Here is a 22,528-nt window from a genome sequence, read left to right as displayed (position 1 = left end):
GTCTTGCTTTCAACCGCACTAGTACCCTAGATATAGATATATAATATGATGTTTTGTTTGCGTACCATTTTGGTCTGTAAGGTCATGCTCACTGCTGATGCCCTATGAGATGGAAGTCAAATCGTTAGCAGGGTTATCTATACGAATTGAGTGCAAAATACCATAACGCTGAGCATTAATGACAGACCGAGGCGCTCAATCAGTATAGGGTTGGAGAGTGTGGTTCTTCCTGGAATAGTGTTGATTGATGAACCCCTTTGTCGAGAATGTCATTCATGGATGACGTCTGCATTGTGACAGTAATAACAAATTGTTTGGTGTTGAGATGTTCAGTCATGCAGGATTCCCAAAAAAGTATCCAATGAGAACCAATAATCGAGCCCAGTTCTGTAAACACGGTCCTCAAGGGGTAATTGGTGATGGGCAAAATTCATGGCTGTTTCAAAGAGGACGCCGAATCATCCAGAGACTTGGCCGTCGTAACTCGATTCGGGATGGTGGCTTCCCCCTGGTCGCACATGTCACTTCAATCTGGAGAAGGTCACCAGAGACATGCAAGCCATGCATGCACTTCGAGAACCATTGCCGATGCACATTTATTGAGGACAACAATGCTTCTTCTTCTGCATTCCGTCCCTCGTCGTGGGTAATGGGGACGGACAATTCATCTTCTGATCCAAACAATCCAATCCAGACAGAGATGCGGTCTCAACTGTTGTGTTGCTTCCTCTTCAAGCTTACCAGGGCCGGACTCCCGAACGAAACAGCCCGCACCCGCCTGGTTGACATTGGCAGCCAACCAACCAAACCCCTGCAGGCGATCCTCGATTGACCTTATCTCCTTCTGCTTCTGTTCCGAGTCTCCACTTCGTTTCGAGGGATACGGATACTCGCAGCTGGACGACCTACATAATCTGGGGGTTATGCCGTCTGGCCGTTGAGATTGACCGTGTACTCTGCTTTCGCGGGACCCCTCACTCATTCCCACGAACAAGAGAGGCAGACTCCTCTTCCACCAGCCAGTTTTCCCCACCGAAGTGAACGTTTCGTTCCCGTTGTCGACCTTTACGCAAGCTATTCTCGCTTCTCTGTTGATCGTAATACTGGACTACGTCAGACCACAACGCGTGAAAACATTGGTTTTAGGGGGGAACGAACGAATAATAGCCTTGACAAAGTCGACACCAAGCCGAACAATACAGTCTTTTCATGCATTAAACCATTCGTCCTAATATAATGTATACGAAAATCTCGTCATGGACCGCAGCATGCCTGTCGTTATCCTTACTGCCAACGGCGACCGCATTCTATCCGTACCACTTCCCCTCCGGAAGCGACAATAATGCCGGTGCATCCCGTCGAGCCTCGATTCCCCATGCCGCACGAGGGCCGTTGTCTCTGCCCATACGCCGGGTGCAATTGCCGCGAGATAACATCTACAACATTGTCAACTCGAAAGACCCCTCCCAGGCGAACAGCGTAGCAATCGATCAGGATGGCAATGATCTTTCGTACATGGTGGCTGTGACTATTGGAGATAGCAAGGAGGAATACCATCTATTGCTTGACTCGGCTGCTAGTAACACCTGGGTGATGGGACAAGAGTGCAGTAGCGAGGCATGCAAAACGCATAACCTTTTTGGTGTTGGGGACTCGAGCACTCTGAAGGTACGCGTGGTTCACATCCTGTATACTAGGGCATGATGCTGATCATATGACAGACTGACACGAAGACGTTCGACATCACATACGGTACTGGGTCAGTAAAAGGCAACCTTGCCACGGACGTCATGCACATTGGGTCACTTGCTGGCGCCGAGTTGAACTTTGGTCTCGCAACGAATGTTTCTGATGAGTTTCGTGCATACCCCATGGATGGTATCCTGGGCATCGGCCGTGGCGACAACACCCAAATCTCCCCCAAAGTTGTCGAGGTTTTGAGTTCTTCCAACCTGATTGACTCGAAGCTGTACGGCATCCACATGTCTCGCGCCAAAGATGGGCTCAATGACGGAGAACTGAACTTTGGCGAGCCAAACAAGGAGAGGTATGACGGCGATCTGAATTGGTTGAAGACTGTGCCCAACAATGTCGGATTCTGGGAGGTCAACTTGGATGATGCAGGCGTTGGCGAGAAGGCACTCGACTTCAAGGGCATGACCGCAATCATGGATACCGGGACGTCGTTCATCCTCATGCCCAAGGACCACGCAGTGACGCTCCACAATTCTGTTCAGGGAACCAGGAATTCAGGCGAGACCTTCACCGTTCCGTGTGATACCAAGGAGAACCTGTTCATGGCCTTTGGCGGCAAGCGGTACACCATATCCACGGCAGATTGGGTAGGACCTAAGCAGTCTGATGGTTCTTGCCGAAGCAACGTGATTGGAAGACAAACATTCGGCGACAAGCAGTGGCTAGTCGGTGATACGTTCCTCAAGAACGTGTACTCGGTCTTCGACTTCGACAACAGCCAAGTTGGACTGGGTGTCAAAGGTGGTGCAAGCAGCCAGGTTCCCAAGCCAAGCGCATCTGTTGGGACTGGATCGAGCGGGAATACATCTCCCACCGCGACAGGTGAGTCGAGCTCGCCGAATGCCTCCTCCACGGGATCGGCACCTCCCCCGACAGGAACAATTTCTAATGCATCGCCGACAGGTGCTGCCGCCAGTTCGATCACGAACCCTTCGCTACAAGCCGAGGCCACGGCTGGCGCATCGCAGAGCTCCGAGAAGCCGGGTGCCGCTGTGCGAGCCTCGGGCTCTACTTCGTCCGTTGCACTCGCGATTGCATTGGGCTTGGTCTGTCTGTTCATGTAGTCGAGCAGCCAGACATTTGTACTATATTCTCTACACACGGTGCTGTGCACATGAAATCGGCACAGCATCGGCAAAATTTGGCGTTTTGGGATTTGGATTTACATGACGAGGCGTTCTTCGTTTTCTCGCTGCATATGGCATCAGCATCATTTTTCCAGCACAAGCATGAGCATATGGGGCGTTATTTGGTTCTTTATTTCGGTATATATATGCGAGCGGGTTTGGGTGCTTGCATTTCACTGGTATTTCGATGAAGTACTACTACAGCAGAGCAGTAGAGCAAACTATTTATCAATTTAGTATTGGTATCATGAATGCGGACGAAATCTTTGCTTGTCTCTAACGACGTGGCTCTACTTTGCATGTACTGAATGAAATACATGAATTCTTCGCAAAACGAAACCTGACACAAGAGTTGACGTGTACTAATACTACTTCCTCAATCGACAACTACTCGTAAATGGAACTGGAGTACCTCGTAGCACCATTTACATACCACAATCCTGCAATGCACTCCACTCACGCCCACGTCAACTGATAAGAACATTCACCAATTAATGATTCGTCTGATGAGGCAATATATGAACGATAAAGTGTATGTATGAAGACAGGCACGACAGGAAAGCTAATTTACTTGATATGATGACCGGCGGTCGGCATCGGACCGGCGGTTGTGCTACGAATATGTATGTACGGTTCGATCCGTACGGATTACCAACCTCCAGCGTGTGGATGGAACGCGACAATATGATTGCACTGGGTAGATAGCAAATAGACAGACTTGGTATTGAGATAATCACTCCGATATTCGGATCATTTTATATTTGAAGTTCAAAAAAGAAGATGGGGTTGTTTCGTGGTGCTTTCAATCATTGTACATAGATTGTTGGTGTTCCTGTCCGTCCTTGGCGCGACATACTCGCTCGCAATGCCACCACCGCTGTGCCTAACCACTCCACAACCCCTGAACGCATCCAAAAAAGAATCCAAATGCAAAAAGTGTAAACAAAAATAAAAAAAGGGGCCTGACCGGGATTCGAACCCGGGGCCTGTCACATTGAAAGATTCCAACTTGAATCCAGGCGTTTGAAGTACCCGAAGCGACAATCATACCACTAGACCATCAGGCCGGTCTTGGAAGAAGAATGACGTTTTTTCGAGCAGCATAGACTATATACCTAGGCAAGAAATCGTCAAGTTTTGTGATGCTGAATGAGTCGACAGGGAGGATTGTAGCACAAGGAGTGTGGAGTGGGGCGTCCAGTGAGCGGCGCTTGAGCTTACCTTACTTTTCCTTACATTGACTGGCCAGTCTGTTGGGGTAATCAACCCCGCTGGGCGAGGAATTTTGGCTCCAGCGCAGAGTCTACATAGTTGACAGAAGTCGTATGCTTACCCGATCGAGAAGACCTTGCGAAAATGCCAAACCAAAAACCACCCCCTGTGTTATCAATAATGATGGTTAGTACATAGTGGTTGAGAAGCAGCCTGGCAGATAGGTTGCCGTAGGTACGTATTGGCAATTGCGCAATAAATTGACAAATTCAGTTGTGGTAGTTCTCTTTTTTCTCTTGCACTACTCGATGGATTTGACAACGGTCTGGCTTCTTTTTCTTCCTTCTTGGAAGGACTGGTGGCTTCGTAAGGTCTTCCATTATCAGTAAAGGGGGCGAGGTGATCCAGCACGCTAATTAGTGACTGTATCATTGCACTGTGCTGGACATTGTCACTTGTCACTTGTAGACTATGTATTGAGAATTGTTGACACCGACGGACAAGGGCTCGCGCGGTCACCAAGCAAGCCATGAAAGATTATGTACTGTGTATGGGTGTCTGCATGCATGTTGGTGGGATTGTACGGAACATGTGCTTATCCTTATCATCAACCACCATCATCATCATCATCGCCACTACCATTGATTGTTTGTTGATTTGCATCGGCAGGACTTACTAAGTTGTCGAACAGTCCAACGTGAGATGGGTTGGAGAGCTAGAAAGTGGTGTCAATTGTATAGGTAGGTCTAGACGAACGGGGTGGAGAGCCGAGACGCGGACGCGCATCCGTGGTGTCAGCCTGCCAGGTGGGAACTGGACTGGACTGCACTCGTAGGTGTGCTGTATGCATAGATAGCATAAAATAGCATACGAAGCACAGCAGACAGTAAATTACAACGTACAACATAATTAGCAAGGTATTATAGGAAGTCATTGTCGCGAATAACGGGGACGGATTGGAAGATGGGGGCCCGACATCGCAGCCTCGATGGTTTTAGCATATTCGCATCCAACTCCGAAAACAGAACAATAACGAACCCGTAGATACAGAATTGTCGTAATGTTGTGTAGGGTTGGCGCTGTCTGGCCAATCGTGTTGCATCTCAACAGAATGACACACCGACTTTCATTCCCTGTCTCCTGTTTCCAGAATCCAGTCTCGCGTCTCCTGTTGGATGTTTGACCCATAATTAACCGTTCATACAGTCCAAAGGGAACACACATATCTACAAAAAGTCACAGGTTATAGATAGGCAGTAGGTTGGGCAGACGTACACTTCCAGGAGGGTAAGATAAGAACAGAGAGAAGATTGATATGCCGACAATGTCATACTCAGCGTGGGAGATGGCCGCGAGGGTCAGGTCAGGCCAGATCGGACCTTTGAAGGGCTTCGGTGCAGGAGAATTAATTAACAAGAAATGCGGGGAAATGCCGGTCGGTCGGTGGGTTGGCACGTTGGGTAGATCATAGGGACAGGAATTGCTTACTCGTACCAGGGGTAAGGGGAAGCAAAGGAACCTCGAACAGCCCGTAGATGATCAGTCAGTCAGTCAATCGGTTTCTATGTATTGTGATAATGTAGCCAGTTAATTAATTGCTTGGTTGACTGATTAGCCTGTTAATCATGTATTATGTCCATATCCAAGACCATAGTTATCCATAACTTCCAAGTAGGTGGCTATCATTTGAAGGATAACAGGTCCGAGCTCAAGCTTTGTGCATCCACACTAATTGGCCTTAGTTATCTTTGGTATGGTATGGGTACATTATACATACAATAGCTTCAATGGATCGATTCATCCATCTTGGGGGGGATTTATTACCAACAACAGAGCAGGAATGATTTTGAGGCGAATTAGCCCTGTCGATCTAGTCCCTGATGGATGAAGCTAAACAGTTCAACCATCATTGACCAACTGCTCACTCGACTATGTACAGTCACATCCCATGGATTCGGACATCCATTGACCGCCTCCGTCTCGTTCCCCATATATCCGACCATACCATACCTACCCTCCCATGGTCCACTCCTACAGTCTACTGACTCCCTCCCTCTTGGGTACTCACTCATAACTTCAGGTACAAATACATTAATTCCCTGATCGTCTCCTCTTCTTCTCTACTCCCAATCCCTTCCGATCCATTCCATCCCATCCGCCAGCTCCGTTGCTCACGTAACTGTACTTCCCCCCAGGCCATTCATCCCCTCATACTATTTATTAATTATCCCACCCACCCCCTCTCCATCCCCGCCTGAACACATACCTCCCATCTTTGCTCACTACACAACAACTCATCCACACCCTCACAATGGCCATGCAATCCTCACGAGTCTTCTCGCGTGCTGTCAAGCATGCTGCTGCCAGCACAAAGCAATCTCGCAGCCTCCACATGACTGGCCCAGCTACTTTCTCGAATCTCCTGACCTCGGAGCGACCCGCCATCAACCTCCCTTCGGACCTTGCTGGTCTTCGCGCTGAGTGCCAGAAGCAGAACCTACCCACCACTGGCTCAAAAATGGAGGTAAGAAACAACCCCCGATAGGCTATATAGTAATTCCAGAGAAACTCAATATACTGACAATTGGCCCAAATAGCTTATCAACCGCCTCTCTGCACATGATTTGACTGGATCCCGCGCCTTCAGCACTGCTTACCAGGACTCAAAACGACCCGTCACCGAGGCACTCAACATCTCTTCCCCAATTCGACACTTCAACACAAGCCGCGACCTCAAGCAGATCAAGGACAGCTCCACAATCGATTTCACCTACTACCCAGACATTGACCCGGACACTGGTGTCGAGCCCGTACTCCGCGTCCCCATCCTCCCATATCTGCATTCGAATGCCGCAGAGATAGATGATGTTGATGACCCCGTACGTTCATTCTATCTTCCCTTTTCTATATTTACTTCAAGTTCGTCCAAACATCCAATTTACTAACAATTCTTTAGGTCATGATCCCCACAATCTATACCGCCGCTGCTGACGGAACCCACATCCACGCCCCCTCCCACCTCTCCGATGTGACGGACAACAACTCAATCGACTTCGAGGGCATGGCCACAACCATTGCCCAGCATTTCAGTAGATCGTCCAGTTCCGGTGAGAGCATGGCCCGCCAGGTCTGGTCTGACCTCGTGGACGATGTCTTGGGCCCCAAGAAACAGCAGTCCTAGATTCGGCAGCCATTGTCTGCGTGGGCCACAGAAGGCGAAGGAGATAGACATGTATGAGACTATACCACGATATCCATGAGATGGGACTGAGGTTCCCTATTAGTATGCCGAAATTGCCGGCTATTGTAACTCTTTTGTAATTCCAGACCGTATTTCATTCCTTTCTCTTTAACGTTCACATCTTTTTTTATTTCGTCGTCACGATAACGGTGAACCCTCGAGAGACGATGTGAGAAGAAGGACCCGAGAACCCGAGAGCAAGGAACCAGATGGACGAAACGATTGACATGGAAAAGGCGAGAAGTGCTCACACCTTTTTTGTTATTCTATTTTCTCTCCTTCTCTCTCCTGCTCGGTTTTGGCGTGATTGGGATTTTGCTCACCCTTACGATTCGAACAATCTGAAACTCATTCCAAACCATCAAATCTTCATAATGATTACTCGTAATGAAATGTGACATCATGATCTTTGAATACCTAAATTACTTACGATCCGCTGCATGCCCATGCTACGAGTGTCTTATCAGGTATTAGCTACTGTTACCCCAACTAAAGAACGAGACTCAGAAACATAAATCGTCACACGAGCCAAGCGGATCAACCAAAACCTTGAGATATCCTACACATCTAACACATCTGTTCCTTCGTTTTTCTGAATGCACCGTTAATTGATACGTTTACCGTGTCTGATCTGATCTGATACCCACATGCACACGATAAAGCGTCGCTCTGAAGAACAGAACGCATCCCGACTTCCCCCGTCCGCCCTTCCATTCATCCATCTACCCACCCTCATCATTCTTTGCCAGCTTCCTTGCGCCCGTGCCATGTTACCGCCTGCCGAGAAAAGAAATCACACGATGTGAATGTTTCTACCGGAAAAAAATACAGAGGCATGATAGTCGAGGCAAGAATGAAAGCGGGTCGTTGTATACGCAGGTAGTTGGTAGAGAGGAAGTGTAGTTATCGTTTTACACCCGACGTCCAGTCGTAATTGGACATCGAATTTCTCGAAACACAGAGCACATGAAGGGAATAGATTGTATATTGTGTATATATATGTGATAATGCTGTGTTGGTAGCAATGTGCGTGTGTAATTATGAAGTGTCGGTTCAAACGTAAAATTTATACTGACCGGAATATGAATGTTCTGAATGTACTTTAAAGTTTATGTGATGATCGCTCATGACCATTCGGCCTCGATCCGAACTCTCATAGAAAATCCCCTATGATCGATTCCATTCCATCTATTGGCAGCCACGTCGGAACCGCTAACCAAGCATACGTACACTCGTCGTCTCGTCCCCATTATCGGCAGAGACTCAGAATCTCGGAAACATGCCTCCTGGTATCGACACCAATACCCTCCGCAAGACCCTTCGGGCCCCATCCAGCAGCCTTCCCGCCCATCTTCTCGTCCGTCGATGGCCCGCCGAGACCCCACATGCCACTCGCGAACCTCGACCCAGACGTCTTCCCGCCGTTCCCGGAACCAGCTGTGATGGTTGCAGAGTCGCGAGCCCTGCGGATCAAAAATGCCTCGCGTAGATCCTCGGAATTGAACTCGATGGAGGCGGCCTCTTCGTTTGTGGTCGGGGCCGTGACCCCAGAGGGCGGCAGCCGCATCCATGCGACCCACCATCCGCGAGATGTTTTGCATGTTTGCTCGATCTTTCCGTAGTCTCGTCGAGTGTCGGTGATGGCGGTCATGATGTGCGAGTGCACGTGGAGAGCTTCGACGCGCGACCACCCTAGTGGGATAACTACGCCTCCGCTGGAGATGCCCTCCGACACCAGAGTGCCTGGCTCCGGGATGTTCGGTAAGCTGGCGTGTACGGTGTATGTCTTTGGGTCATACACCACATCATAGATAGGCTGTGCATTCGGCTCGGGGTTGGTTGTGTAGGGATGAGCGGCACTCGATATGCGTTCTGCGACCCTCTCGGGAGACGTGCTTTTGCTGAGAGAGGCATTTAGTGGCGAAAAGAAAGAGTGAATAGTACGATAGAAGGTTGAGAATGTCAATGACTGAGCGCTATGCTTCAAGAAGAAGATGTAGATGAAAGGTCGGTGCTGTGTATTCTGGTTAGCAAGATCTGTTTTCAGTGGTTTGAAATTTACTGCTAGAAATTTGAGTTTTTAGAACAAGGATATGAGCTTACCACATAGACAAGAGCTCGCAACCGAGACAGATTACGTTGCGGTGTGAAGGACAACTCCTTCTCGAAAGCAGGTGTGTCGCCATCAGTATTGGGTGTCTGAGGGATATCCTCAGCAAGCTCGACGTGAAGAAAGCGAAGAGGTATACGTGGGCTTTCATCGTCATCGTCATCCATGTCCCCCTGAAGTCCAACCAGGAAGTATCCTTTATTCTCCTGCTGTGTCTGGAGGGTAGCTTCCGATACTGGGTCTTTTGGCTCCTGCTCCAGCTCCGGTTCTTCACCCTTTCCGGTACTCTCTGCTGGCATTTCTGCTGGTTCTTGCTTTCGACCAAAGAAACTACTATAAGGAAGGGTCAAGTACTTTTTCCATGCCTCTACATCTCCTAATGATGGCAAGCTCTGGTCTGTCTCAGCAGGTGTGCTGCCCGCACTGTCAACAGCTTTTGCAGCATTTTCCAGTGAAGCTTCAGCAGCTCTGACAATAGGCGGAGGAATACCCGGTGGAGGCGCGGTCAGCTCTTTAGGCGGCTCAGGAGTTGAAGGCGATGCGGCTGTAGGTTTCGTTACTCTTCGTTTTGTGCGCTCGCGCCCCGTCGTTGGGTTCAAGGTGACACCATAGGTTTGTTCGCCATTGGTATATATAGATTCGACCCAGCGAGATACGTCGCGCAAAGATTGACGACTCAAAGCCCCGGTTCCCGAGAAGACAACACCATCTGCAGGCCCTGGAAATTTCCCATTTCCAAGCCATGGCTGTGGCTCTGCGGAATCATAAGGCGCCTTTGAAGTTGCCTCGGTCGCGGAAGATGCAGGCTCACCGAATCGGGAGACTACCACATCAATGAGCCCGTCAGTTGATTTGACGTATCCCTCCAAAACATCACGCTCTGGGCTTCCCCACTCCTCTTCCCCGACGCCCATGCCCAGCTCGCCTCCAGAAGCAAGTTTCAGCCCATTATATATTTCTACCGCAGGGTTGCCGTGAAGTAACACATCCCAACGCTTGGCGAACTGTGTCCAGTATTTCTGAAGTACCCGTTCGAAGGATTCGCGCCCTTGTCTTGCGAAAACGCGCTGAAAACTTGTGTGGTGAAGTGTAAAAATCGAATACGCACTCCTGAGCTGTTGCTTAAGGAGTTCAGGAGGACTGACTTCGCGAGCAGAGTATTCGTATTCTTGCGTACTTGTGTCGGTCTTCGTGGAACCGGATTTTGACGTGTTGGCTATTACGGGGAGTCGCGTAAGATCGATTGACTGAATATTGTGTGAGCGCGGAATGTCAAACCAGAGACACTATTCCTACGGCGAGTATCCAAAATCCTTCTTCCAACTCGATCAATACGATTCGCGACCGTTCTGTATCTATGGATTCTACGGGTTCGCCATTGGAGAAGCTCCTGCGTGCGGTTGGTATGAATATCATTGGGCCTCGAAATGTGTATATTCTGCAACATACCTGGCGAAATCGACCATGCCCTGAGCAAGCCCAACTTGCAGGAGCTTCTCGTCATTGTTTTCGATGCTTTGCTGGTGATCCTTATCTTGTTCTTGTCGCGCTGCCTTCCCTCGTGTTTTTGATTTTGATTTTGATTTCGCGGATTTGGAATGGTAAAATACAATCTGCTGATGGACGTCTTCATCAGAACTGCTCAGCGCCGGATTGTAGATGGCGAGAAAAGACAACTGAGCGGGCACGACTTTGGGGACGCTTGTCGAAGACATGGTGTAGCTGGTGTAGTCTTGCGGGGCACCAGACTCGAGGTACAGCCCGCCCGAGCTGTTGCGTCACTGCGGAGGACGTTCGGGGGTGCCCACGACCGGTAGAAGGGCAGATTTCTCTGTTCTCTCTACGGAGCGAGTTGATGTAGAGAACAGTATCGCAGGCTATGCAGCAACATGACGACGATATTCACGCATTGTCGGTAAGTTCTTCCAAGAGCGATTAAGACAGGGAAGTTGCCAGTTCGATGGCGCTACGATCGGCTGGATCTCGATGCGGCCGGATCGGGATGAGGCCGCACGGAAGCTGCCGACCTTATCACAACCACCATCAATCTCCCTAAATCCGCAATGCTCTTTTGGAGGCTTCTGTCACCCGTCCGCTCCTTAGTTCTGTCCAGCTCTCATTGTAATGCTTGGTCCCATTGCAATAAACCTTCCAAGAGGGCATTCTCCCTTTCACATGTACACCTCCGCTCTGAAGCATCGTATGCATCCAACAAAGCTGCAGACCCGCTCAGAATACTTTTCTGCGGCGCAGATGACTTCAGTGCCGAATCATTGCGACAATTAGATTATTACAGAAGATCTAGCTCTGCAATAGAGTCACTTGAAGTTGTCCATCGGCCTGGCAAACGAGCTGGTCGAGGATTGAAAGCAATCCGAGAAGGCACGTTCTGAAATCTTATGGATTAATTGTGAACACAATCTGATACTAAAATAGTGCCAATCAAACATATTGCTACCAAAGAGCTTGGGCTTCCTACCCATGAGATAGATACTTTCACGGGGTGGACACCACCTACTCCATATAATTTGATCGTAGCTGTGTCCTTTGGCCTTTTCGTTCCTCCAAGGATACTCAATGCTGCCAAATATGGTGGGTTGAATGTTCATCCCTCACTACTTCCTGACCTCTATGGGCCGGCGCCGATCCACCATACAATTCTTAAGGGGCGCAAACATACTGGAGTCAGTGTGCAGACACTCCACCCTAAGCATTTTGATCGGGGGACAATCTTAGCACAGACCAAGGCTCCCGGTGTGCAATTCCCTTCTTGGGTAACATTTGATGACGTTGTACGTTATTTGGGTATTCTTGGAGGTAGTATGCTAGTAGATGTCCTCCGCGAGAACCGTTTCGTGCCTCCGCTGAAAAACGTGGGGTGGTATGAGGCTTCTGGAGGACCTGTAGAGCACGCTGAAAAGATCACTAAAGCCCATTCATACCTGGACTTCACAAAAATGGAAGCATCGGCCGTTGTGGCTGCTCATCACGCCTTAGGGGATCTTTGGTGCAACTTGCCGAACGGAGAAAGGGTAGTTATAAATGAGATATCAACAGATGATACCGATACTTTGCCTGGACCGCCAGGTCTTTTTTTGAATAAGCCCAAAGATGGTCTATTAGTTCGAACAGCGGAGGGTAGAGCTCTACAAGTAAAGAGATGTACCGTTGCAGGCGGCAAGAAGGGGGGAGGGTATCAACATGTGAAAAAGGTTCTCGAGGCGGCCTCCAACGCTTGAATTAATATCTACATTATCATAAGGACCATCAGTGATGTGACCGTTCTACACACCGTCGAGTCGTGCTTGCAGTATACCCATGGGGCTTTCTATTTACCCTTGAAGCCCAGGGGTTTGCAATGGAAAGCTCGTGGCCAGCAAGTGATATGTACCGCAAACACAGGACACATTTCTGATTCTATATGGTGTGGATTTGAGTTGTTATGCGACATGCTCATTCGTACTTTGTAATTTTCGAGTTGGCAATTCGAAGCTATTTTCAGACCGATTATATGTAGCCGCCCCAGCTTCTGCCATCCAGGAGTATATTCTCGCTTTTGTTAAGGTCTCGGACCAACTGAATAACAATACTGCGCCTTTACTGACTCCATTTATGCTGTCAGATGCAAGGCCTCACTGGAGACTGCTTCGAGCCTAAAATGGCATGTAGAATTGCGGCTACTCTCCGCGACCGGTTTTCCCTTGTATTATTTCCACCCTGGATATATTTGTACAAGCTAATGTAACACTTTGGAAGATCTTCATCGTAACTGGGCAACTTCAGGACCCTTTGCAACTAGCCTTTTTGCCTCACGGATCTCTTCACTGCTTATCTTCATACCCGGAAGATACTCGGTGAAAGCTCGAACAATTTTCTCGAGTCCATCCTTTAACTCGGCAGTGATTTCTTCGACCTCCTTGACCTTTTTCCTTTCTGCTTCCGGTTTTGTGAGAGTTTCGAAATCAGTCCAGTGGATCTGTATGACATTCATGTACGCATCGATATCCTTGATGGCCTGGGTCAAAGTGCGGATAATCTCCGGCACCTCGTTGTGGAAAGATCCGTAGATGTCCTCAGACAATGAGTGGACGGCCAAATTTGCAAGCGCTGTTATGGCATTGAAAATGGTGGCTTGTCGAGAATAAAAGGCGCCTGCAACGACCACATTCGCGGTACGAGGTAGCGACTGGCGAAAGGGCCAGCCAACTGGCGATGCTGCGAGCCTGTTTCGATGGACGTCCCACCAACTTTCCGCTTGACGGACACCATGGGATGCCTTCTCTTGTCCCTTCTTAAGATACTCTTTGGCGTAGGAATTTTGCACGTTTTGGGATGAACTGTTATTACGTGCAATCTCACCGGTGACTGCGCCTACTTTCTCCCATCTGGACTGTGGTACGGCCTTTGGTCCAAGAATTTGACCTTCTTTCAGGGGTTGCGCAATTTGGCGAACAAGCTGTGTTTCGGCAGGAGCTGATGACTTCCCGGGTTCTTGAGTACTACGATCAGGATTCATGGCGGCATCAACGCGTTTGTGTATTTCTCCAAGTTCCGCAAGGCATATGTTGATTATCTGTGTATGAGTCGGCCCCTTCACTCGATCGGGTTCAGCGTAAATTGTTTTTCGACGATCGGGAAATCGCTCAGTGATGATGGCAAGCTCCCAGAATGCCGTACTCTGTGATGCATTAGTCTAAGACATACGTTATCAAGACATAATTCTCCATACCTTGACAGCATCTTTCTTTGACTTCAGACCATTCAAAAGACTACCATTGGGATCTTTTGAGTCATTCGTTATGGGAAGCTCCTTCTTAAGAGGCTCACGGTTGATATACGAGCTGAATATAAAGTTGGTGTATTGCCACAGGAATGTGACTAAAGTGCCCTCAATCAAGTAAATGACTGCGAGGCTCATAAAGGGCGCAACACCAGACGGCTTCGCGTTCCTCGACAAACTAACGAAGAATTGAACCAGGAAAAAGTGTAGCCTCCAAAGCGGATCGCGTCCGACAAGGTAGTAAAGGACCGTTGCAATGGGGAAGGCGCTGGCTGCGAGGATAATGGATCTTGAAAACATAAGAACAAGATTGGCGCGCATCAGTTGCAGTATGTTGGTCTTTCCCGTTTGCTCTGTTCTCTTTACTGGAATGCGAATTTGGTCATAGTCGGCCCAGAGATGTACAATTGTCTGAATACACCCTAAGATGACGAACATGAAGCGAAGATAGACAGGTCGTTCATTGAGCTTGATTCTCTCCGTAAACCTCCCTTGATCCACGGTGAATTGGAGTCTGCCATGCTGGGATTGCGTCCAGATATAGATTTCGCTGTAGACCCAGGCAGAGAAGGAGTACAATGCAAATGTCAAGAACGTGCTCTTCTTGGTAGCGAGCCGATTGAAGACCTGGTTAGGTGTAACGGTATTGCGCTGTCCAACATGCCATTGCGAGACTCGGATCATGAAGACCATGAAAGCGGGTATATAGAGTGCGATCGTTCGGAGTCCAACGGCAGACAGAGGGAACCAGGTCCAAAACACTGCGAAAAAAGTGTAAGCCATAAATCTGAGAGTTTCGCCTTGAGCACTCACGACTATTCCAATCGCCCATCCATATCGCAATTACCCAGCATAGGAAGAGGGTGTAGAAGCTTGCTTTTGCAAATCGACGGTGTAGAGAAGTTGTGAGGAAATCGCGGTATGGTCGCGCATTAACTGCGGGAGCCATTGTGGTCGTGTTAGTAGGGTTGTGGACAGAGATCAAAACCAAGAAAGTTGAATGAAAAGAAACTATATCATTTCTGAAATAGTGGTGGTATCAAGGGACCGTCGAAAAGTGAAAAAGGTGGTTGTGAAAGGAGTGGAGTTTGGTTGGTGTGAATGTGCCTCGACAGCTCCTGCAGCTTTGTTTGTGAAGTCTCCAAAACAGCAACGACGTCGGCGAAATCAGTCGCCGATGACTTATCTAATCACCGTGGCACGTGCCCTTTCCAATGACGAATGACCGAGCGTGGGCCACTCCTCGTAACCTATCCAACCTCCAGGTAACGACGTTCACTTAAAGATAGTCGCCTCTCATTCTCTGGTTTCCGAGTACATTAGGGAGTATTACCCCGTAAATCACTTCTGTTCATTCGCGCGCACTTCCTAGAGTTACATTATAGTCCGCCATGTCGTTCCAGAACTCCTCTGCCCTCGAATCGCAACCTACGAACTGGCGACGTGAAGACGATCCGCAGTATGCCGATGATCCAGAGTTCCGCGATTTCGCCCAAGAGCTTTCAGATAAACTCTTCTCCCTCACGAGAAATGTCACACATCTTTCCGACCAAATCGCCATTCTTGGTACCAAGCGGGAGTCCCCACGTGTAAGGGAGCGGGTGCGCGAGATCATTGATGATACGAGCGCAAGCTTCAAAGAGATCGGAGATGGAATAAAGAAGATCACAACATGGCCAGACGTAGGGGTATGTCAACCATTCATGGGCATTCTATGCGCCGATCGGCAATTAACAGGAAACAGCCCAGCCAGAAGTTTACGCAGGGAAAACTGAACCGTGAGTTCAAGGCGTCGCTCACCGAGTTCCAACATCTGCAACGCCAAGCTATCGAGAAGGAAAAGGCTTCCGCTTCGGCCGCACGGGCAGCTCTACAGGAGTCGACTTCGCCGACCGAGGAGCGTGGCCAGTTTGGCCAACAACAAGAGCAAGAACAGTTGCGGTTAGCTTCGCAAGATGAAGTTGACTTCCAGGAGTCCCTCATCATTGAGCGTGAATCCGAGATCCGAAACATTGAGCAATCTGTTGGCGAGTTGAATGAATTGTTCCGCGACGTAGCACACATGGTCCACGAGCAGGGAGAACAACTCGACATCATTTCAGAGAATATTGAGACGACGCACGATGCGACCCAAGGCGCCCACAAGAACCTTGTCCAAGCGAACAGGTATCAGAAAAACGCCAGGAGCAAAGCCTGCATTCTCTTGATCATCCTGGCCATTGTTCTTACCATTATCATTTTGGCTGTTGTTCTGGATTAGAGATTTTTACATGTGTAGCTTTGTTTGGACTTCAGCATTACGACTTCTGTACAATCGCATAGGCCATGTACATCATAGGGACTTATATACCACGGCGTAGCATCGGCGTTTCTGGAAGGATAGCGCGAGAATTGTGTGGATGCTTCGACCTCGTCTGATTTGGCATTTGCAATTATATGCTTTCATATCTTCATCTCATGATTACAACACTCTTAACATATTCTGTGAAATCTTTTTCCTACTGGCGGGTATCTTGTGGAACACTCCTGTTCCGTCGCTTGAAATATTTCGTTCAAGCGGAAGACACAGGCTCTCCCTTCTCATTGATCAAACTCTCGTCTGTCTTGACAGGACCCTCACCAACGCCAGTCAAAATAATTCTGCTGACACCCTCCTTCAACAAATCAACAGCAACGCCAGCGTCCTGCTGTACCTTATCGAGTGCAGCACTGTTGGCCTGAACGGCCTCACCCCTCTGTACTGCCCAACCCTCCTTCTCGCCCAAAGCAACCTTGAACAATCCTGCAACATCCTTCTCGTTCTCCTCGAGGTAGTAGATGACAGCGTTCGGGCCAGCATCAAAGGTGTACGCGGCGATGATCTTCCCGGCGGCAGCGTTGATAGCCTCAACAACCTTAATGGCGGCGCGAGAGACATCGTTGAGGTAGAAGATCGGAGGGTATGTGTCAAGGCAAGTGGCGTGGAAAGAGTTGCTGTCGACCATGGTGGTCTTAGCGAAAGACTCGAAGTCCTTGTTTTGAACCGCCTCTTGCATCTCCTTCATCCTCCTGGGGACGGTCTCATTTGCTCGTGCAGAGAACAAGCTGGAAGTAGCGACGGTGGTCTGCATACCAGTCGTGGAAGAGACACCCTTCTTCGCAGCGCTAACCACGAGAATGATAGCACGCATGTTGGGCCAGTGAGATGCCGGGGCAACCTGGAAAGCAACGCTGTCGGAGCCGTCTTGTGCGGTTCCTTGCTCCCAGCCAACATATCCGCCGAAGAGGGAGCGGCATGCTGAGCCCGAACCTTGCCTTGCGATGCGGGAGAGATCAGTTGGGGACGCAGGGAGTTCGTAAAGGTTGGCAATGGCGCGAACCAGAGCAGCGAAACCGGCTGCGGAGCTGGCCAATCCAGCGGCAGTAGGGAAGTTGTTCTCTGACACGATCTTCAGGGGGTAGCTGGAGAGCTTGGGGAGCGAGCCGTCCTTGTCCTCGAGTTCTTTCCTCAAAGCCCTGAGCTCACGGAAGCAGGCTTGGGTTCGGGCGCCGGAGACGTCTTGTGGAGAGCCATTGAGGAGGAGGGTGTCCTCAGAAGGGTATGAAGGCGAGCAAGAGGCGGTAGTGTGGGTGCGGAGATCGTTCTGGGAGAGGGTGACGCTGAGGGATGAGTTGGTCGGCAGGTTAAGCTTGGGATCGCGTTTGCCCCAGTATTTGATTACTGCGATGTTAACGGGAGCGGTAGTGCTGGCGCGGTAGATTTCAGACATCTTGAGGCAGTTGAACCGGAATGTTGATTGAGGAATTGAATGAACTCGGTAGTGGGGTTTTTATATCGCCAATGCAGGGTCCTCTACGTGGGGAACGACAACAAACCAAAACTGGTCGGGTCAGCGTACAGTTCGGGACTTCGGAGACCGGGAGATCAACTTTTGGGTACTGTACAACCTTGCAAGCTTCGAAAATTGACAGTAAGCAAAAGAAAAGAGGAACACAATTGCAAGCATTTATGAAAATACCCCTCCAGAGCGGTGAACTAGTCCCCAGTCTCCCTATATCCACCTCCAGCCAATCAGCTGAAAGTTGATCCGGCGCTGCGAATCGCGATCAACCGTCCGAGCTCAACTTTTCCCAATTCCTCCATCAACTACATCACCACCACCGCCGAGTCCTCCGCAAAAGCGCAACGCCCACGAAAACACTACCTCTCTCAATTCAGATCAGCTTAACGCCATGGCGTCCGAGAGAGATCCTGCGGAGGCATGCCCTGTCGATCATAAAACCCGCGAAGCATGGCTTGAACAAGCACGAAAGTCACAATCTCCCATCCCAAATCCACATGCTTCGATACCCACCGCTCCATCACTGCCCTCACAAACCCAGGAAGGTTGCGACTCCTCCAAACTAGATCAATCTCCCTCCCCTAGCACCGGCGTCGCATCTAAAATAGGCCTGGCCACCCAGCGAGAGGTCTCGACAATACCGCGCGTCAGCCAAAATGCGCCAGGTGAAAGACCAGCCAACAATGAGTCGGAGACAGGCGCAGACAAGAAGACTGGAAACTGGATATATCCGTCCGAGGAAATGTTTTTCAATGCCATGAAGAGGAAGAGTTACAATCCGAACGAGACAGACATGAGGACGATTGTGCCGATCCATAACGCAGTCAATGAGAGGGCGTGGAAGGAGATCAAGGATTGGGAGAAGGGACGAGGAGCTGATGCGTATGTTTTCCACCTTAATCTATGTCATTCTACCCGTAGAATGATCTTATAAAGAGAAATAAGGGAAGGATTACCATAATTGCAATTGCTGACTTGAAGATCATAGTTGCGGAGGCCCTCGCCTGGAATCATTCTCAGGCCTCTCGAAAGCCTTGACCCCCCGCGCGCGATTCAACGCTCTCCTCGGATATCAAACACCGTTCGACCGACACGATTGGGTGATCGATCGATGCGGGACGAAGGTCGAGTATGTAATCGATTTCTATGCCGGCAAGGACGAAAAGAAGCAGGGAAAATCTTTGAACTTTTATCTGGACGTAAGGCCTAAGTTAAATTCTTGGGAAGGCATCAAAACAAGGGCGTTGCATTCTATTGGGTTGTGAATGGTAGAATCCGTTTGACGGGAGCGAGAGCAATAATGTCGAGTGTAAGATCATGATGAATGTGCTACAATTGTAAAATAAGGGCCGTAAACGTTACGAGGAAATGGAATTGGATAATGTAGTGCTGCATTTGCGTACATTTGCTTCTTGGAACTTGTTGAAGGGACAGTTCATGCTACATAGATGGACGGGAGATACGTTAGTTGGGCAGGAAACAGCGCCGCATAACGCTTGACTCAATTGATGAATGATTGATTAACAGTACCTTCTCTATACCTTGGCTCAATCACGGTAAACTCAGAGCAATGGAAGCCTCCTTGAAGAATTAGAGACCTCCTAATGCATAAAAATGCCATAGTTACGAAGTTTCATTCATATATGACCAAGAAGAAAAAAATATTATTTGAACATACGGAGATGAAAGATTATCAGCCCAAATGCCGCTATGCCAACGTCGTCGTCGTCATCATCATTGTCTCAACCTGTAGCTTCTTGGCGACTTTCAAAAGAAAAAATACAACCGCCTCTCTAGTAATAACGGATCCCCATATCTCGCAGTTTCTGGCAATTCGGCTTATCCATCTTCCTCGCCTTCTCCATCTTTTCTTCGTCTATGAGAAACCATCCGTGTGCGTCTTGTTTCATTTGCTCTTGCTGTGCGTTTTCCATATCGCAGCGCACGTTTATGTTGTGTACGTATTTCCTCTCGGCCATTTCGTCTAGTTTCCTCCATTTGCTCCGACTGTAATCATCGACTTCGACGGGATTGACGTAGTATGGAATTTTCAGATTCGCAGTGAGGCGATGTTGGGTGTATGGAGATTTCGACTCGAAGAATATACTGGGTCCAGAAGAAGTTGAAGAGCCGCCGAAAAGCGAGGTGAGCAGCGGAAGGATGAAAAGGAGAATGAGCGGTAGGAGAGAAGAAAGAGCGGAGGAAACAGATCCTTGTTGCTCTGTGCCTGGTGGTTGAGCGGTTCCGGGTCGACGGCGGGGACGTCCTCCTCCAAACTGATGTACACGAATTCCAGGACCTCCGCCCATGTTGAAAACGAAGCCTGGACCTGTGTCGAACATGCCGCCACCTGTTCCAAGACGTTAGTGAACTTGCTCTCTTTGTATAACCGAAACATGTCTTATCCACATACCGAATGGTCCACCGAACCCACCACCCATGCCACCCCCGCCAAAGAATTGTCTGAACATCTCCTCTGGCGAGATCTCCTCTTCCCACATGCCACCCCTCTGGGCACCTCCTGACCTCGCAAAGTTGCCGAACGGTGAGCCGCCACCGCCGCTGCTAGCCTGAGGATTGAACCTCGCATCCGGATCACCACCAAAACGGTCAAACTTGGCCTTCTTATCGGGATCGGAAAGAACTTGGAAAGCTCTTGATACCACTACAAAGCAAATCAATGTCAGCAATAATTCCCTCAAATGCAATCGCCATATTCCCCGGAATTATTTTCGAGGAACTTAAGGAGGCACAAAGCTTTCGCGGAACATACATTTGAACGCTTCATCCGCACCCTCATAACCATTCTTATCCGGATGCGTCAACAGACTCAGTTTCCTGTAGGATTTCTTAATCTCGCTGTCCCCGCACGTGGATTTGACCTCCTCGAGCCCGAGAATCTCGTAGTATGCCGTAGGCGAACATCTCTTTATCCGTATGACGGCGGCCTTTTGCTCTACGGTGTAGGCGCGGCCTGCACTACCATCGTGATGTTGGTGTCGGTTCTTCGCATCCCCATTTCCGTGGGGGTTCGCGCCGCTGGACTTAGCGGACATGCCTAGTCGTGGCGGATTGTGGTGGTGCGAGTGACGGAATTGTGGGAGGATGCGATGTTTGAGGGGCCCACGCGAATGTAAGCGGGCGAGTTTGTTGGTGGAGGCCGGAGACGATTTGGGGAGTTTCCACGGAGATAGAGGATGAAAAAATCGAGGAGATCAACGGGAGATAGGCCGCATGAGGGAATGTAGGCGGTGCGGGATCCGAAGATTGATAGGAATTGTTGTACAGATTGTCGCAATGATGGTTCCCAAGACGTCTGTCTGGGAATCTGAGGCCACAGCGACTGGAACGAGTAACTAACGAGTTATGGGCTTCTGGAAGGGCACGGGCCAACGTCATAGAACTTGATAGTGAACGGTGGACCAATCCAGCACTACTGGCGACAACATCATCGAAGCACCACAACATAGTCGATACTCTTGTTCTTACGTACCCGCTTGTGCAATTCCTTCTCTCAGCCTCAATAATCACAAACATATCCCTCAAAATGTCCACGGAGCCAACAAAGCAGTCAATATATCAGTCCCTTCGTAACTGGGGAGGTTCGTCATACCTACGCTTAATTCCATTACTGCACACCAGATACAATCAATGCCCTCTATACCACCACTCACGTGCCCTCAATCCAATACCCCCAATATCAAACCTCATTTTCCATCTACCATGATCTCTTCCCCGATATGTTCTATGCAATTAATCCGTTCTCAACTAACCAAACTACTCACAGAAAACTCCGTCCCGCCAACCCTCTTAGCAACACTAGTAACAGCTCAACATGCCCGACCTTTCCAGCCACTCCCCATGCTCTTCCCGCCTATCCTGCTCTTCTCCTCCTACCTCAATCTCTCTGATTACAAGACCGATGCTGCGGGGATCACGGCGGCGTGGAGTGGATTGTACGGTTTGCTTGCCCTGAGAAGGAGACAGGTATGTAGCAGAAAGTTTTCTTGCCCTTTTGTTTCCCTTTTCTTTCCGGAGGCTTGAGTGTGTTTGAGCGTTTGAACAGGTAGAGCATGATTTGGTTGGATTGGATGGAGAATTTGTCGTACGGAGAAGCTGCAGTACTGATTCTTTCTTTTAGGGACTGAAGAACAAATTCACTGTTCGTGGTGTCGTGCGAGGTGCGTCGTTGGGATTGTGTGCTGTCAATGTTGTTGGGTGTGGATTGGCGTACGTCTTTGGACGGAGGGAAAGGGAGGAAGAGAAAAAGTAAGAGCTTGGAATCATTCTTTGATGGTATCGAAAATTCTATGATTGTATCATACTGTATGATTTATTGTGACGTAGGTTCGAGGGTCGAAAAATATCAAATACGCGCCGCAAGTATCACCGCTTTCAATTCATGCAATGATTGACTGTGATATAATTGCATACGAGCTTCGTGCTCCGTGGACTCTATACATCAATTGCTATCTAGGGTAC

General features: G+C 49.1%; 11 protein-coding genes and 1 non-coding gene across 12 annotated transcripts; 7 read left to right on the top strand and 5 right to left on the bottom strand.

The window, feature by feature from the left end:
- The first annotated feature begins 97 nt into the window (after window positions 1-97).
- Window positions 98-1,034, top strand: BU24DRAFT_244265 (uncharacterized protein). Its single transcript, XM_033522309.1, has one exon. It carries the CDS (start codon window positions 326-328, stop codon window positions 830-832), a length of 507 nt encoding a protein of 168 aa, XP_033382041.1. The 5' UTR covers window positions 98-325; the 3' UTR covers window positions 833-1,034.
- BU24DRAFT_244273 (acid protease) lies at window positions 1,035-2,916 on the top strand. Its single transcript, XM_033522310.1, has 2 exons — window positions 1,035-1,668; window positions 1,722-2,916. The coding sequence occupies exons 1-2, from the start codon at window positions 1,237-1,239 to the stop codon at window positions 2,817-2,819; spliced, it is 1,530 nt and encodes a 509-aa protein (XP_033382040.1). The 5' UTR covers window positions 1,035-1,236; the 3' UTR covers window positions 2,820-2,916.
- Window positions 2,917-3,840: 924 nt separating this feature from the next.
- On the bottom strand, window positions 3,841-3,949 carry BU24DRAFT_t58. Its single transcript has one exon. It is a non-coding gene; the product is annotated as a tRNA-Pro (tRNA).
- A 1,959-nt stretch (window positions 3,950-5,908) lies between these two features.
- On the top strand, window positions 5,909-7,547 carry BU24DRAFT_424707 (uncharacterized protein). The gene is made up of 3 exons (XM_033528571.1): window positions 5,909-6,618; window positions 6,692-6,973; window positions 7,051-7,547. Exons 1-3 carry the CDS (start codon window positions 6,406-6,408, stop codon window positions 7,273-7,275), a joined length of 720 nt encoding a protein of 239 aa, XP_033382039.1. The 5' UTR covers window positions 5,909-6,405; the 3' UTR covers window positions 7,276-7,547.
- Window positions 7,548-8,584: 1,037 nt separating this feature from the next.
- Window positions 8,585-11,160, bottom strand: BU24DRAFT_351182 (uncharacterized protein; the record flags this gene model as incomplete). Its single annotated transcript, XM_033523678.1, has 4 exons — window positions 8,585-9,349; window positions 9,439-10,692; window positions 10,724-10,835; window positions 10,895-11,160. The coding sequence occupies 4 exons, from the start codon at window positions 11,158-11,160 to the stop codon at window positions 8,585-8,587; spliced, it is 2,397 nt and encodes a 798-aa protein (XP_033382038.1).
- Window positions 11,161-11,475: 315 nt separating this feature from the next.
- Window positions 11,476-12,892, top strand: BU24DRAFT_452536 (Formyltransferase). The gene is made up of 2 exons (XM_033531198.1): window positions 11,476-11,827; window positions 11,882-12,892. The coding sequence occupies exons 1-2, from the start codon at window positions 11,509-11,511 to the stop codon at window positions 12,682-12,684; spliced, it is 1,122 nt and encodes a 373-aa protein (XP_033382037.1). The 5' UTR covers window positions 11,476-11,508; the 3' UTR covers window positions 12,685-12,892.
- A 52-nt stretch (window positions 12,893-12,944) lies between these two features.
- On the bottom strand, window positions 12,945-15,347 carry BU24DRAFT_244152 (uncharacterized protein). Its single transcript, XM_033522308.1, has 3 exons — window positions 15,039-15,347; window positions 14,175-14,986; window positions 12,945-14,123 (listed from the first exon to the last, which is right to left on the bottom strand). Exons 1-3 carry the CDS (start codon window positions 15,172-15,174, stop codon window positions 13,206-13,208), a joined length of 1,866 nt encoding a protein of 621 aa, XP_033382036.1. The 5' UTR covers window positions 15,175-15,347; the 3' UTR covers window positions 12,945-13,205.
- Window positions 15,348-15,616: 269 nt separating this feature from the next.
- On the top strand, window positions 15,617-16,485 carry BU24DRAFT_349691 (t-SNARE; the record flags this gene model as incomplete). Its single annotated transcript, XM_033523615.1, has 2 exons — window positions 15,617-15,913; window positions 15,970-16,485. 2 exons carry the CDS (start codon window positions 15,617-15,619, stop codon window positions 16,483-16,485), a joined length of 813 nt encoding a protein of 270 aa, XP_033382035.1.
- Window positions 16,486-16,631: 146 nt separating this feature from the next.
- On the bottom strand, window positions 16,632-18,230 carry BU24DRAFT_244002 (diphosphomevalonate decarboxylase). The gene is made up of 2 exons (XM_033522305.1): window positions 18,135-18,230; window positions 16,632-18,085 (listed from the first exon to the last, which is right to left on the bottom strand). Exon 2 carries the CDS (start codon window positions 17,972-17,974, stop codon window positions 16,778-16,780), a length of 1,197 nt encoding a protein of 398 aa, XP_033382034.1. The 5' UTR covers window positions 17,975-18,085; window positions 18,135-18,230; the 3' UTR covers window positions 16,632-16,777.
- On the top strand, window positions 18,189-19,311 carry BU24DRAFT_394649 (cytochrome c1 heme lyase; the record flags this gene model as incomplete). Its single annotated transcript, XM_033525227.1, has 2 exons — window positions 18,189-18,928; window positions 19,035-19,311. Exons 1-2 carry the CDS (start codon window positions 18,438-18,440, stop codon window positions 19,309-19,311), a joined length of 768 nt encoding a protein of 255 aa, XP_033382033.1. The 5' UTR covers window positions 18,189-18,437.
- Window positions 19,312-19,536: 225 nt separating this feature from the next.
- Window positions 19,537-21,371, bottom strand: BU24DRAFT_424701 (DUF1977-domain-containing protein). The gene is made up of 3 exons (XM_033528570.1): window positions 20,820-21,371; window positions 20,460-20,711; window positions 19,537-20,396 (listed from the first exon to the last, which is right to left on the bottom strand). Exons 1-3 carry the CDS (start codon window positions 21,100-21,102, stop codon window positions 19,840-19,842), a joined length of 1,092 nt encoding a protein of 363 aa, XP_033382032.1. The 5' UTR covers window positions 21,103-21,371; the 3' UTR covers window positions 19,537-19,839.
- A 153-nt stretch (window positions 21,372-21,524) lies between these two features.
- On the top strand, window positions 21,525-22,512 carry BU24DRAFT_424700 (uncharacterized protein). Its single transcript, XM_033528569.1, has 2 exons — window positions 21,525-22,033; window positions 22,188-22,512. Exons 1-2 carry the CDS (start codon window positions 21,698-21,700, stop codon window positions 22,317-22,319), a joined length of 468 nt encoding a protein of 155 aa, XP_033382031.1. The 5' UTR covers window positions 21,525-21,697; the 3' UTR covers window positions 22,320-22,512.
- Window positions 22,513-22,528: the final 16 nt, after the last annotated feature.

Source organism: Aaosphaeria arxii, assembly GCF_010015735.1.
Source record: "Aaosphaeria arxii CBS 175.79 unplaced genomic scaffold BU24scaffold_6, whole genome shotgun sequence".
Lineage (NCBI taxonomy): Eukaryota > Fungi > Ascomycota > Dothideomycetes > Pleosporales > Aaosphaeria > Aaosphaeria arxii.
This window is presented reverse-complemented; position numbering and strand designations above follow the sequence as displayed.